Below are 15,769 nucleotides of genomic sequence, written 5' to 3' on the forward strand. Positions count from 1 at the left end.
TTAAAAAAATAAAATTCGATAGGGTCGCCAAAAGTTATAACGGCTCCGTTGTTTTCTTATTTTTCTTACTTTATATCCAACAAGTTTAATTACGAATGGGCAATTAGGATTTTCGCAAGATTTCATTTTTTTCTTTTCGATTTTAATTATTTAAGTTTTTGTCATATATTTATCATTTTTTTGGTAATTTATTAAGTTTTATTTATTTGCAATTACTTTAGTTATATAATGACAATTACGTCTTTCGAAAGTTTAGGTTTTACTTTGTACGCTTGCTATATAAACATGCAATACAGCTTTACCTTTTTCCATATGACTCTTGAATGAAAATATGAGATTTTCATAGATGCTGCCGAACTTTCAATGTTCTACGGAATCCTCGACATTTCTATGATGCTTTCAATTTTTCGATCAAATCAGTATTCATATATAGGAATGGATGATTTGTTGATCACATGCTTTATTGTGTTTTCTTACATGTCTCTTTATCAAGGGCTTACGTGATTATTTTATCGATCCCAATTTCAAATCACCAAAAACTCTCATTAAATCATGTGCATTTCAGGGTTTACAACCAATAGCTCTTCTAAGTAACATTAGAATATCTCATGTGGTGGCCAAGTTGGTGGAGTAGGCAAGCACGTAGGCATTTGGTTACGAATTCAATTTTCCCTAGCAATACTTTCTCGGTTGAGCCTGTCGTACCGAACTTGCCTAGTGCGGTTTACCTGGCTAGCGTGGTTTGCAGGCTATTACGTCAGCCCGAGAGTTTATCTAGTGCGCAACCGAAGGGTAGCGGCTGCGGGTTCCCCCGTCACCAAAAAAAAAAAGGTAACCTTAGATTATCACAAGAGCCTCGGATGTGGATGAGCATGGATATGTTACCAATTAGGCGTCCTTAAATTTTCAATTCTTTATACAACTCTCTTTATGTAGCGGGTGATCACGGATATATTACCAAGGTATTTCATAACCTTTCATTTTTTATTTATCTTTCACATAATATCTCATGAGTTTATACTATAACTCAGATTTACTATTGAAGTCTCGAGCACAACATAAATGATGCACAAACAATTGCATTAATTTTTTGTTGCTTGATAATGATCACCTCTACAACGATTAACCCAGTTGATTAAATTAATATTGCTCATTTCAAAACATATTCATCAAATGCACATCTAATGCACGGTTAACGAGAAATGTTTGAAGGTGATGAAATTATTTATTATTTATTTATTTATATTTCATTAAATTGTATAAAAACATAATTAAGAAATTACCAAAAAAATGAAAAATCTGTGCAAAAAGATTAAATATCTAAAATTTAAAAGAGAAAAAATAAAAAGGTAATAATATTACCACTACGAATTTTGTTAGTTAGACTACAACTTTCTGCATTTTTTATTTAATTAAATAGCAATGAATAAAATTACATAAATGTGGTCTTAATATATTTATCACATAAAATAATTTATTTTTCACTACAATCATAAACTAGTTTTTAATTTATTTTCCCACAACAGTGCCATAGCTTTTTCGTCAACGACTTTTTTGTTCTTCAACATAGAAAAGAATCTTCTTTTCCTCCATGATTTCAGTTCACGATGAAATCCAATCTGCATTATGTTGAGAAAAATTGTCGTGTCACAGTTACGAGTAGCTTTCCAAAAGCTGTTTAAGTACCTTGCCTACCATTTACCCAGGCATTGTTCTTCCTTCTTTTATAGATGCAACGAGCTTCCATTATTCTGTGGAATCCCCAATATTTCTATGATGCTATAAATCTTCACACCAAATCAGTGTAAGAATTTTGGATCATATAATAATCAAGAAAGGCCCTTCACTCGCAAACTAAATGCAATCACAATGATCAAATTTTAAATGTTAGAATTTTTTTCCAATTCATTTATTTATAAAAAATAGTAGAATAGGCTTGTGATAAATATTATTCATAAAAAGACAAATACGCAACGAATGTGGATGTCACATTTTCTTTTTCACCATCCCTACAAGCTAGAGTAATGACAAATATAGGTACCGCAAATTTTTTCCTCCGTCCCTAGATTTTTAGCAACAAAAATTAATTGTTGGAAACAGTAGATCATATTGCATCACAAACAATTTGTTGTAAGAAATGACAGTTTATTGCCATAAATTTCCCACCAAACAATATATTGGCTCCATGCTCTCTATCATGTTTTTTGCCACAATCTTTATTTCTTGTCGTGCTTTTTTGATATTTCACAATTTTTTATGTAGGCTTATATTTTTTTTGGTACTTTTTTGTCTAGTATTTGCAATAAGCTTTAAAAATGTGTCGTGCTAAATTATTCGTTGCAATAACTGTTTTATGTTGCAAAATATCTCGTCTGGAAGTAACAATTTATTGTAGTGGTTTGACATGTGTGATTAATTGTGCATATGATCAACAATTTAATATATATCACTTAGAAAACGGTATAATGGAGGAGGAATGTAGGTGTTGAATGGCTGAAAGTCACGTTTTCTCAATCTAGAGCTAGATGGAGAATAAGCATCGACATAAGAATAGATATGGATCAAATTCTTAAAAATGAGGGGGACTACCTTAAAAAAATAAAATTCGATAGGGTCGCCAAAAGTTATAACGGCTCCGTTGTTTTCTTATTTTTCTTACTTTATATCCAACAAATTTAATTACGAATGGGCAATTAGGATTTTCGCAAGATTTCATTTTTTTTCTTTTCGATTTTAATTATTTAAGTTTTTGTCATATATTTATCATTTTTTTGGTAATTTCTGAAGTTTTATTTATTTGCAATTACTTTAGTTATATAATGACAATTATGTCTTTCGAATGTTTAGGTTTTACTTTGTACGCTTGCTATATAAACGTGCAATACAGCTTTACCTTTTTCTATATGACTCTTGAATGAAAATATGAGATTTTCATAGATGCTACCGAACTTTCATTGTTCTACGGAATCATCGACATTTCTATGATGCTTTCAATTTTTCGATCCTATCAATATTCATATATAGGAATGGATGATTTTTTGATCACATGCTTTATTGTGTTTTCTTACGGGTCACTTTATCAAGGGCTTACGTGATTGTTTTACCCATCCCAATTTCAAATCACCAAAAACTCTCATTAAATCATGTGCATTTTAGGGTTTGCGACCAATAGTTCTTCTAAGTAACCTTAGATTATCGCCCCTCATGGGGTGGACGAATTGGTGGAGTAGGTGAGCGCGTAGACCTTTGGTCACGAGTTTGATTTCCCCTACCTATACTTTCTCGGTCGAGACTATTGTACCGGGCTTGTCTAGTATGGTTTACCTGGCTAGCGTGGATTGCAGGCTATTGCGTCAGCCAAAGGGTTTACCTAGTGCGCATCGAAAAGGTAGCTGCTGCGAGTTCCCCCGTCACCAAAAAAAGAAAAAAAAAATTAACCTTAGATTATCACAAGAGCCTCAGATGTGGATGATCATGGATATGTTACCAATTAGGCATCCTTATATTTTCAATTCTTTATACAACTCTCTTTATGTAGCGGGTGATCACAAATATATTACCAAGGTATTTCATAACCTTTCATTTTTTATTTATCTTTCACATAATATCTCATGAGTTTATACTATAACTCATATTTACTATTGAAGTCTCGAGCACAACATAAATGATGCACAAACAATTGCATTAATTTTTTGTTGCTTGATATTGATCACCTCTACAACAATTAACCCAGTTGATTAAATTAATATTGCTCATTCAAAACATATTCATCAAATGCACATCTAATGCATGGTTAACGAAAAATGTTTGAAGGTGATGAAATTATTTATTATTTATTTATTTATATTTCATTAAATTGTAAACGATTGAAGGTATATGTAATATTGATGTTGGTGCATTAACTTAATACCAATGACACCTTCTTTAATGTAACTCTTCTAATTTTCTTGTGCAAGTGTTTTCCTAATTTTAAATTATTTTGAATAGACAGTAATGCCTACAAAATTTATACTTTTTTTACTTTCTATTTTCGCATTCTCTATGCACTCAATATTTTCCCTTATTTTTCGTAGCTAAATTGGAATATTCATAATCTCATCTTGACTAATCTTTAATTTCACTTGTACGAGACAGTTGCCACTTCCCAAGAAAGCCAAGAAAATGTTTGTCCATATGATTTTATTTCCTGTTGTATGAAAATTAAATACTGGAATTTAAAAATGGAAAATAAACAATTGCAATCAGTAATCCAATCTTTTATCTATAAATACCATCTTCTGGAAATAAAAATAACGTATACAACACCATTTCACCCTCCAAAAATCATCCCTAAACATGACTAGAGGAAAAATAAAGCTCGAGTACATAGCCAATGATGCAGAGAGAAGGGCATCATTCAAAAAGAGAAAGAAGGGGATAATGAACAAGATGAATGAACTTTGCACTCTGTGTGATATACAGGGTTGCATTATAATATATAGCGACTATGAACCTCAGCCAACAATTTGGCCATCTCCACTTGATGCTCAGCAAATTATTTCCAGATTTCAGGAACTTCCGGAAATGGATCAGACCCAGAGACTGTTCAATCAGGAATCCTATACGATTCAAAGGGTTCAGAAGTCCCATAAACAAGCCGAAAAGCTTCAAAGAATTAACAGATTAACAGACATGGAGATTCTGATGCACCAGTGCATGGCTGGTTTGTCGAGTCTGCAAAATTCCCCTGTAAATGACATAACTGAAATGGGACGTTTGGCGGAGCAAAATATGCAGGACATCATGGCCCGAATGGAGGAACTGGAAAAGAACCGGGCTACAACATTACAAATGGGTGGGACTAGCTCCAGTCCTCCTAGGGACGATGACGCCGGACCCAGCTTTAGGAATTAACTCTCTTTCATAAATTGTAACCTTTTAATTTCATCTGTGGTTGTTTTTGGATTAATTACAGTGGTTTGTTTTTATTCTTCCCGTGATTTTGTTTTGGCTATCGTTTCTGTTATTATAAAAATAATAAATAGATGAAATATTTGATTGATTTTAAGTTCTAAATTTAGAACACTTCAGTACAAATTAATTACAAGTTCGATTATTGTTGCTTAACCGTAGTTAATGCGAATTTGTCAGTTTCCGGATGTACTAAAGATGTGAAATCTAATGCATTTTCAAAGGATTGATATGGAAATCAATTGAGCTATTAAATCTTAATTATGCATTTGAAAACCGTCCTACTAATGCGAGAGAATAAGAATTCACGAGAGATTTATTGGCTAGTAACAAGAAAAATGAAGATCAAAATTGAAAGATGCCAAATATCTAGTAGATTCATGTTCAATGAATGTATGAATATAGCTACTATCTTTGACAATAAACTCTGAAAGTTGATCTAGAAATAATGACTTCTACGAGTATATGTGTGAATGTTTGTTGTGATTAAGAAAATTTGAGTAAAGGTGGAAGTTGTCGGATTTGACTCAAATTTGAAAATATAAGAAAATGTTTAGAAATTATATATGTATAAAGTAGAGGTCCCAATGCTGTAAATGGATGAACATCGTACAATTCAATTAAGATATAGAATCACATTGACATTAGACAATTAATACAAGAATTGAATGTGACAGGTAGAAGGGGGTAGAGAATAAAAATTGTTCGTGACAAAGAGTTGTTTCTTTGTAAATAGAAGAATTTTGTACACATTATTGCAGAAATCAGTGCTTCTTGTGAGAGAACCTAGAGGGAAACGAGTTCTCAGAGAGAGGAATTAGAAGAAAATGGTTTGCGCCTGCTTGTGATGTACAATAAAATATCTAATTTTTTGCACGGAGAAGTTGAAGAAGAAAAATATAGTAATACAAGCATATTGAGTTTATAGAATATTCTATTTCTCCTTTTAATATTGATAGTTTGTCGAAGCACGTTTAACTGACATTTTTCTCTTTATAACTCGTTTTAATTTATTATTTCCACTGTGTTTGCTTGCACATTTTCAAGGATTTTTTTACCCATGAACCGTTGTGTAACTATATATATTATTATTTCTTTAAATTATATTTTTCCATTATTTTTTCTTTAATCTAAAGATTCTTTCTCTATTTTTAATTATTAGCTTATCGCTTCAAATTAAAATTAAACCGCTTTTAAAATAGAATCATAAAGTTATTTTAAGAATTATATACAGTCATTAGATTGCTAAAAATGCATGAAAGTTGGCATTGTATAATGCTAAACTTTACATTTATTTGTGTACACACTTTTATTGTGACTCATAATCATTTGTTTGTTTTAAATGAAAACGTCAGTATTAACAAAACACAATATTGAGATGAAGGCACATTAAATAGAAAGATGGAGAAATAAACGTGTTTAATAAAAAAAAATGTACTTAACTAAATTAAAACAATAAAATGTAATCGTTTTAAATTTAACAAAATGATTGAAAGACAAAATTGAAAAAGCGTATCCATTTGTCTATTGGACAGGATTTTGCCTTTTTCATAAAAGAAACTGAGTATCCTTAGAATTTGTGCAGTTTATTCTTTCGCAATTTGCTATTGCACAGACTTTTCTTGACACCTACACCATAATTAAAGCTTCCATTACTTGAACAAAATCAGGGCTAGCGTGAATTGAAACAACAAATATTGTGTACGTCTTCATAATTCAGCCAAAGAATGCATAATATAATGACTCTATAGAGGATGCAAGTACTTGACAAGTGGATCCTCCAAAGATTGCCTCTTTTCTTGTTGCTGAATCATTGGTGGATTTTCCCTCATCTAATTTTCTTGATCCAAATTATCCATCCACGTGTAGTTAAGATGCTTATTCAAATTTGGATGGTAGTTTGTGTGAAAACACTACAAAAAAAATGGGCTCCACCAACCAAAGGTTTAGTGACCAGTAAAACATGGTTGCTATAAAACACATTCAACGACCAAGTAATGGTGGGTATGGGTTTTGGTCTAGTAAAATTGGACAAATTTTGTTATGTTCTATTGCGACCAAATTATGGTAGCTGTTTCAGAGAATTAGGGACCATACGTTTGATTGGTTGGTAAAGGTAGTGCAAAAAAAGAACAAAAAATTTTCCGCGAATGATACCCACTCTAGTGACCACTGAATGGTTCCAGATCTTAGCCTTCTGCAACCATTGATGTCATGGTCGCTAAAAGATTTGGCACAATTTTATCCCTCTTTTTTTCATTTGGTCTTTGCATGTTTTAGCGACCAAAGGTAATGGTTGCTGACACTATACCACAAAAGCAACCACTGAATGGTCCCAGATCCTAGCCTTCTGCAACAATCCATGTCATGGTTGTTAAAAGATTTGACGCAATTTTATCCTACTTTTTTTTCATTTGGTCTTTGCATGTTTTAACGACCAAAGACAATGGTCACTGACACTACATCACAAAAGCGACCACTGAATGGTCCCAGATCCTAACCTTCTGCAACTATTGATGTCATGGTCACTAAAAGATTTGGCGTAATTTTATCCTGCTTTTTTTTTTTTCATTTGGTCTTTGTATGTTTTAGTGACCAAAGACAATGGTTGCTAACATTACACCACAAAAGCAACCACTGAATGGTCCCAGATCCTAGCCTTTTGAAACGTGGCCTATAAATACATGGTTCCTCTTTCAGTTTTGTTTAAGGATTATTGCCGTGTCTGTAATTTCTCTCCATATTGTCAATTTATAATACATCGTTCCTCTACGATAAATTCTCTTTGGTTATTTTTGTACTTTTAATCTCGTTTCTAGTTATGTCCTTCTGTGGATTGTTTAAGGTTTTTTCAAAGAAGACTACCATGAGGTATGACATTCCGCTACTCGATCGCAATACGAGATTTTCTTTGTGGCAAGTAAAGATGAGGGCTATTATGGCATAGTTGGATTTGGATGATGTGTTGGTCCAAACGGAGTATAAACAACGAAGGGATCGGAAGGCTTTATCATTGATTCATCTTTATCTATCCAATGATATTCTGCAAGATGTCTGAAGGAGAAAATAGCAGCTGTTGAAATTGGAGCAATTATGTGTGATCAAAAGTCTTATCAGTAAACTGGCTCTAAAGCAAAAGCTGTATTCCCATCGCGTGGTGGAAGGTGAGTTGTTGAAAGACCATATTGTCGCGTTCAAGGAAATTGTTGTAGATTTGGAAATGTTGGAGGTTAAGTACGATGAAGAGGATCTTGCCTTGATCATGTTATGTTCGCTGCTGGCTCTTATGCCACATTTTGGGACACCATTTTGTATAGTCAAGATACTTTGACTATAGATGACGTCTATGATGGTTTGTACTCAAAGGAGAAGTTGAAGCATTAGGTTGGAGCTACATCGAGAGATGATGAAGCTCTTTTATCTCATGATGATCGATGGAGGGACAGATCGAAGAATAACAGCAATTTGTTTGGCTTCTACTGCAGACGTAAGGAACATATTCGGAAGGATTGCGATAAGTTGCAGGCTAAAGGTTATTTAACTACAAATCATGGAGCGCAACCTTTGAATTCAGAAGAAACTAATGTAGTTGAGGATTTTTTAGATGGTGGAGATGTGATGTTGATCGTGATATCTAACGTGGAATCTAGGCCTAACGAAGAGTGGTTTCTTGATTTTTATGTTCGTATTATATGTGTTTCAATCGAAATTTCTTTTAGACATATGAGGCTATTCAGCAAGGTGGAGTTGTAACGGGAAACAGCTAGTCTTGCCGCATTGTTGGGATCGATCAAGTCAGATTTAGGCTGGGGGATGGGACAGTCAGAAGAATTGATCGTGTTCGATATGTTTCAGACCTAAAAAGGAATATCATCTTGTTTATTACTTTGGATGCAAAAGGGTATAAATTCTCTGGTGGATATTCAATTTGGTACAGTACCTCTTATGACGGGCTCTGGGTCGGTTTAGAACATTGCTCGAGGGAGCGTAGGTGATTCCACTTTACCACCAATTTCATTGTTTGCACTGTGTTTAGTTGCTAGGATTGGATCCATTGAGCGTAGGTACCGTGGTGTCAGCGACGTCTGTAATGCTTTTGGGAACGTTAAAGGCGACAGTTCTAGAAAGGGGCCTTTTGTTCAGGCATTTTGTATGTTTTCTGCTACAAGGTGTACTTTGACTCTGTTTGGTGAACATTGATTCCATGGTGAAATTTTGGGAACCCGAGAGTAGGGTTTAGGTGTCACTTGTGGACGCCATGCAGAGGATGACGGTTTATTTGGAGAGTTTTGGTTACTATGTTGAGGAGATTTGCCATTTCATTTCGATGCAAACAAGTTTATTTCTCAGGTGGAGAAATTTTATGGAGCTTCGCTCGTTGCACCAGAATTTGAGTCAAGGAGGAGATTATTAGAGTTGTGACTCAAATAGGAGTCTTGAATTACGTGTCGTTGGTGTTGGAAAGGAATCTAATTGCAGTCAACAACAAGGAAACAAAATCCCGTTAAATTTGTGTCTCCTAATTGTAATATAGTTTCTGGCCTTTTAGGACACTTCTAGGGATTGAAAAGTGGCCTATAAATACAAGGTTCCTCTATCAATTTTGTTTAAACATTATTGCTGTGCCTATAATTTCTCTCCATATTGTTAGTTTATAATACATCGTTCCTCTGTGATAAATTTTCTTTATTTATTTCTTTACTTTTAATCTTGTTTCTTGTTGTGATTTTTATTACTTCACATCGTCATTAATCTCATTCTTTACAACCCTTTGGGATCAACATGTTTTTCAATTTTCTTGCTATTTTATCATTAGAAATATGCTAGGCTAGATTTCTTTTGCGTTAAGATGAAGATGGACCCCATTATCGTTTATTTTTAATTTAAAGACCAAGTAGTTTAGTTTATTTGTGTATTTGATTGATCTTGTACGTTTTGTTGAATTATTTAATAGTTTGACCACCAATTTGATAACTAGTTACTTGTTGTAGTAATGGAAAGTTTACAATGGGTTTAGAACTTTTCAATTCAACACATGGGTAATATATATTAAGAATAACGTGCATAGCGTATGCAATCATTTAGGTAATCATGTAATTAAATGTTAGAATATAAATTTGGAACAGAAATATGACCGGGTCGAGTTTAAAATAAGTTTAACTTACATTGTGAAATATAGTTAAATAAAATTGGACTATTAATTGTTATGAATACACAAATTACACTAAATTACATAGGTCAAGGATTGACAATGAAATAATATAATTAGGTGAATTCAGAAGTCCAACACGTTCATTTGTATTTTTCGTTCCAAATAATCTTAGATAACTAGTAGAAAGATTTAGTTATAAACATAAATCTCTTTCATTAAATTTACATTCAAATTTGATGACGAATTAATACAATTAAGTTTAAGATTTATTCCACATGGGACGACATTCTACTAATTATATTAATACTTATCAAAGATCTGGTATACTTGTGGATTTCGCACGAACAATATACAACTCAACACCACATCCTAAACCAACGCCATTGGATCTACTATTGCCATCAAAATACACATGACCACCACCACATCCCATTACCACTATAAACGCCACTACTGTACTTGGATATGAATCTTGTATTACAAGCCCATCACCATCAATATCATCGACAGGTTCACATAATTGCTACCCTCCACCACTACAACCCATCGTCCTGCAAGATATGGTATTTGAGATTTTAATGATAGTTCATTGCGGAAGTGAGGTTATGAGTTGTCAGAGGGTTATTCTTCTGCGTAGGAAAATGATATTGCGGTGTGATATGGAGGAGAATAGGAAGAGTCGCGGTGGTGGAAGAAAGACGCTAAGGAGAAAATGTGAGGAGGAAAAACACAGTTGGATTTATTTTTCTTTCCAATATAGTTCTTTAAGATGGTAGTTGATAGCCTAGGTCACGTTGGGTTTGTGGTGTAAGGTAGATTTAGGTAAGATGATTAGTAGTGAATATCTGGTGGTGACGAACAATAATTTTGTGCTGCTCGATTTTTTGGTGGAGATGAATTTTTAAAAGACTGTGGTGGCATGAAACACACTTTAGCCCATGGTTGTCATTTTTAACAAATTAGCAAACACTTTAGCCCATGTTTGTCATTTTTAACAAATTAAATTGTTTGCTACAATAACATTCTCTTCCACACATTCACATAATAAAATATTTTACACACAAACCAATAAATCTTCTTAAAATTTTAACTACACATTCTCTAAAAAATATTATTCAAAACTCTTCAATTTCTCCCATAATGGGAGACAAACAGCCTCCTACTTTATTAAGCCATTACTTGAGCCCTATTTTTTTTTTTTTTTTTTCCAAAAAATCATTTTTAATCCATCTTCCTTCTCCATTACTTGAGCTCTATTTTTTTTTTCCCAAAAACTCATTTTCAATCACACATCCTTCTGTAAAATGATGTTAAACGTAAATATAATTTTTATTTTTATTTTTCAATCACATGTTCTCTAAAAAATCACTATTCCAAAACAAATTCCCCCCCCCCCCCAGGATAAAAATAGGGTCAAAAGGGGGCTAACTTACAAAATGAAAAGTTACACACATACAAGTCTATGACAAGTTCGATTAATAGTATATATAATCAACATCACTTAGAAAAATTATAATGAAGGAGGAATGTAGGTGTTGAATGGGTGAAAGTCATGTTTTCTCAAGCCAGAGATAGAAGGAGAATGACAATAGATATGGATCAGATTCTGAATAACGAAGATGGACTATCTTTAAAATTTTTGCGAGGGTCGCCAAATTTATAATAACTCTGTTTTTTTTTTTTTTTTTAATTTATATCCAACAACTTTAATTATGAAAGGGCATTTAGGTGTTTTGCAAGATTTGATTTTTCTTTTCGAGTTTAATTATTAAATTTTTTTTTTGTAATAGATTTATCATTTTTGGATAATTTCTTAAGTTTTATTTATTTCTAATTACTTTAGTTATATAAGGACAATTGCATCTTTTGAAAGTTTAGGTTTTACATCGTGCACTTGCTATTTAAACTCTCGTTACAGCTTTATCATTTTCTATATGACTTTTCAATGAAAATATGAGATTTATCATAAATGATGCCTAACTTTTATTATTTTGATGAATCCTCAAATTCTACGACACAATCAATTTTTGGATCCAATCAGTGTTCAATATAGGAATCGATGATGAGTTAATGGCAAGTTTTATTGTGTTTTCTTACATGTCATTTTATCAAGGGCTTGCGTGATTGTTTTACCAATCTTGATTTCAAATCACCAAAAACTCTCATCAAATCACGTGCATTTAGAGGGTGCCAATGTGCCAAGCTAAGCTGACTCGGCCCTTATAACCATGAGCTCGGCTCGTGCTCGTCGCGAGCCAAGCTCGTGGTTCGTGGGCCTAGCTGAGCTTAGGCTTGTGAGCTCTTTTTATTTTTTATTTTTTTTTACAAAAAAAATAGTTAAAATATAAATCCTCCTCCTTTATCCATGCTTGGGACCGACTACTTAAATTGTGAGTATGCAGAGTTAAAAATTGCATACGAACAACCTGTAACGTGTACATTTTTTGAGAGAAAATTAAATTAAGTATTATAAAGTAACAAATTCTGATTAATATGATTAAATTTAACATTGCTCACCAATCTATGTCACTTTAGGCTGTCCCAGTGTAGCGTACGACAAATTGGAAAGTAAAAAATGCATTAGAATGATATCTAATATATTTTTCAGTTCCCAATTTGTCGCATGACCACATAGATTCAGACCTAATAATTAATTGTTGATAATTTTGGAAGATTAACTAGAACGTATGAAGTTAAAAATTGGAATTTGTAGTGCGAGAAATGAGAATTGAATGAATTGAAATTGAAGATGATTAAATTGTAAAAATGGGTCTATATTCAAGTGTAGATAATTGACTGATTGAGGCCATTGAGCACAAGAGAGATTGAGAGAGTTGTTGGCTTGATGAAAAATATTTGGGGGAATTAGGGCTATTTATAGAAGAGGGTAGGAAAAAAATTTAGTGGCCAAAACAGTCACAATTTTTTAGACGAGCCACTCGTGGCTCGGGCCACACGAGTAGCCCGCTTGTCTTGCCAAATGGGCCAGCCTGCTCGGCTCGTTCTCGGGCTTGTTATTTTACGAGCTTGAGCCGCCCACGAGCTCCATTTTCACGAGTCTAGCCGACGAGCCACTCGACCCATTTGCCATCCTTACGCGCATTTGAGGGTTTGCAACCAATAGTACTTAGTACCCTTAGATGTCATAAGAGCCTGAGATATGTATCGACCTGATCATCTAGTGTTCTAGCATATCAATAAAGCGTCCTTAAATGTACTATTATTTATGTAGTTCTTTTTATCTAGAGGGTAATCACAGATATGTGACCATGGTATTTCATGACGTTTTACTTTTATTTTGACAAAGTATCTCATGCATTTATACTATAACTCATATATAATGTTGAAGTATCGAACACAATGTTTGGACAAATCCACAAGCATAAGGGATTGTTGCACAAGTAATAAGATTTGTGAGTTAAAAAGTATTGTTCCCATGAGGAATAAGGTATATTTTGTAGTTCAATAGCTTTTATAAAATTCGAAGTGTAGTAACATCAAAAGAGAATTAAGTTTTGTTATTTATACTGATTTCTACTCTAAGAAAGCAAGTAAATATGATATTTTATTTATGTAATGCTTGTATTGGATTCATTTATCCCCTATTTCCATCTATCTCAATTCTCAATAATTAGTCTATTCAATTCATGTATTTTTGACAATCGATAAAGCTATTATATTAAATGCTCTTTCCTAAGCTATTATATTCAATTCATGTATTTTTTTTTTATCATAGACCCTATTCCTAGTCAAAATTCATATGAAAATCATGCATCTAGTTTAGATTATCAATAGGATTACATGTGTGAAAGAGATTATTCTTAATTCTAACTACACATGTTGATTTTACTGTATTCTAGAATTATTGTGAGTATTCATACACTAAAACAAGAAACTAACTATTCAATTGATGGCCAAACAACCAAATAGTGCAGTGAGTTTATAAAATCAATTAAATGATACAAAAACATCATAAATTAACATCTTGAATAAATATAAATGAAAATAAACACTCATCCAATACAACTGATGTGTATCTTTAATCGGGATGAAGAATTTCAATATCCTTGCAATTCGCCTTGATTCCAAGTTGTCAGCCTTGTTCTTCACGTCCAAAATTGATTAGGATCTATGAATTTTTAGGTCTAAGGAGGTCCCCACGTTTTGGACAGCTTGTGATATATATAGAGTGTCAAAAGATTGTATACCGAAAGTTTGTAAAACAAAATAAGGAAACATATTTATTTTTTCTCGGAGTTGAACCATGGCTTATGCATAGTTCATTTGGTGTATAAGTATAGTACACATGATTTAGCCTCAGGTTGAAATTTTTGTGTACTTACATATGCAAGGCATGTAGGCCCATGCTACGCATGGTATAAATTTTTGGGACCATGAATTTTCTCACACATGTATTTTGGTATTTTGATCTTTTAAAACAATTTCTCATCCCGTTGACTTTTCTTCAACTCCAATTGACAATTAGCATTCTTGAATTGCCATCTTGCAATTCGTCGCAACTTTTAAATTATTTTACTTTACTTCCCATAGTTTTGATTTCGCCATTTTTCTTTATTTTTTCGCTTGTTTTCTCCAATTATTCATCAAATAATGAGTTTTACCTATTATATCTAATATAACATGAATTAGGTTATATTTCATCAAAAGAACTAAAAAAATATCATTATTTAAAGCTCTGAATAAGTTTATAAAGTACATGTATCAAATCTCAAACTTAAACATTTGTTTGTCCTTAAATAAAATAATAACCTAACTTAAACCAAACTCAGAAGCATGCAAAAATATTTAGCTAGCTAACCTAACATTTTACCATAGAATTGAAATCATGATATTAAATCTAAGCCCAACTTTAGGATCACAATACAGAAATCAAAGTTTACTTTTCCAATATAAAGTCAACGTCCGTATTTGAAGAATTAAGCATAGCATCATGAATTCATAAGTTGTTTAATTCCCAACTCTTAATAATCAAATATGTTCTTATCCTCACTCAAGAGATTTATATGCCTCCAAACTTTCTTTTCGCTCTTTTCAATTGTGTGATCTAAGGTTGATTTTTATACTATCCCCACCTCTCTAGTTTAGGTAACCAATTGCAGTTCAAAATATCAATAAACAAAAATTCTCCCTTAATTTTGATTGCTTCAATTTCTAGGACTTAACTAGGCTAATAACCCCTTGTCAAAAGTCAAATTTTCCTAAATAAATGTTTAGGACATAATCAAGGCATTTGGTGTGTCTTCTATTTCATGGATCTACTTTTTCTAATTTTTTTTTGTATCTTTTCAATTTCCATCTCTTCAACACTTTTTTTTCTTTATTTGTAGCATTCTTTCTCTTAAGCTTTTTAAATGACCGATGTAACAAGCTTTAGGCCGATAACTCCCAAGTCATTGACTTTAGGACAATAGGTTTTAACACCCTTACAAGCTTAATAACTCGAGTCATAAAAGCTACGAGGAGAAATTTCCAAATAAAAATGGTTTTTTTTGCCTTTGTTAGTGCAATGTCCCTCATTAAATACATGTCCAAGTAAATCAACTTCTAACTTGAGATTTTTGGCCAATTTCATCATATTATAATCCATACAAGATTTAAAATTTAATACATGGAATAATCATTTTTCTCAAATCTTCGTAAAACATT

The 15,769-nt window shown here is 32.7% G+C and overlaps 1 protein-coding gene across 1 annotated transcript; it reads left to right on the plus strand.

The window, feature by feature from the left end:
- Nucleotides 1-4,335: 4,335 nt before the first annotated feature.
- LOC111411511 (agamous-like MADS-box protein AGL80) lies at nucleotides 4,336-4,893 on the plus strand. Its single transcript, XM_023042036.1, has one exon. The coding sequence runs from the start codon at nucleotides 4,336-4,338 to the stop codon at nucleotides 4,891-4,893; it is 558 nt and encodes a 185-aa protein (XP_022897804.1).
- The last annotated feature ends 10,876 nt before the right edge of the window (nucleotides 4,894-15,769 follow it).

The sequence above is a fragment of the Olea europaea genome, chromosome 15 (assembly GCF_002742605.1).
Source record: "Olea europaea var. sylvestris chromosome 15, O_europaea_v1, whole genome shotgun sequence".
In the NCBI taxonomy this organism is placed as follows: Eukaryota; Viridiplantae; Streptophyta; class Magnoliopsida; order Lamiales; family Oleaceae; genus Olea; species Olea europaea.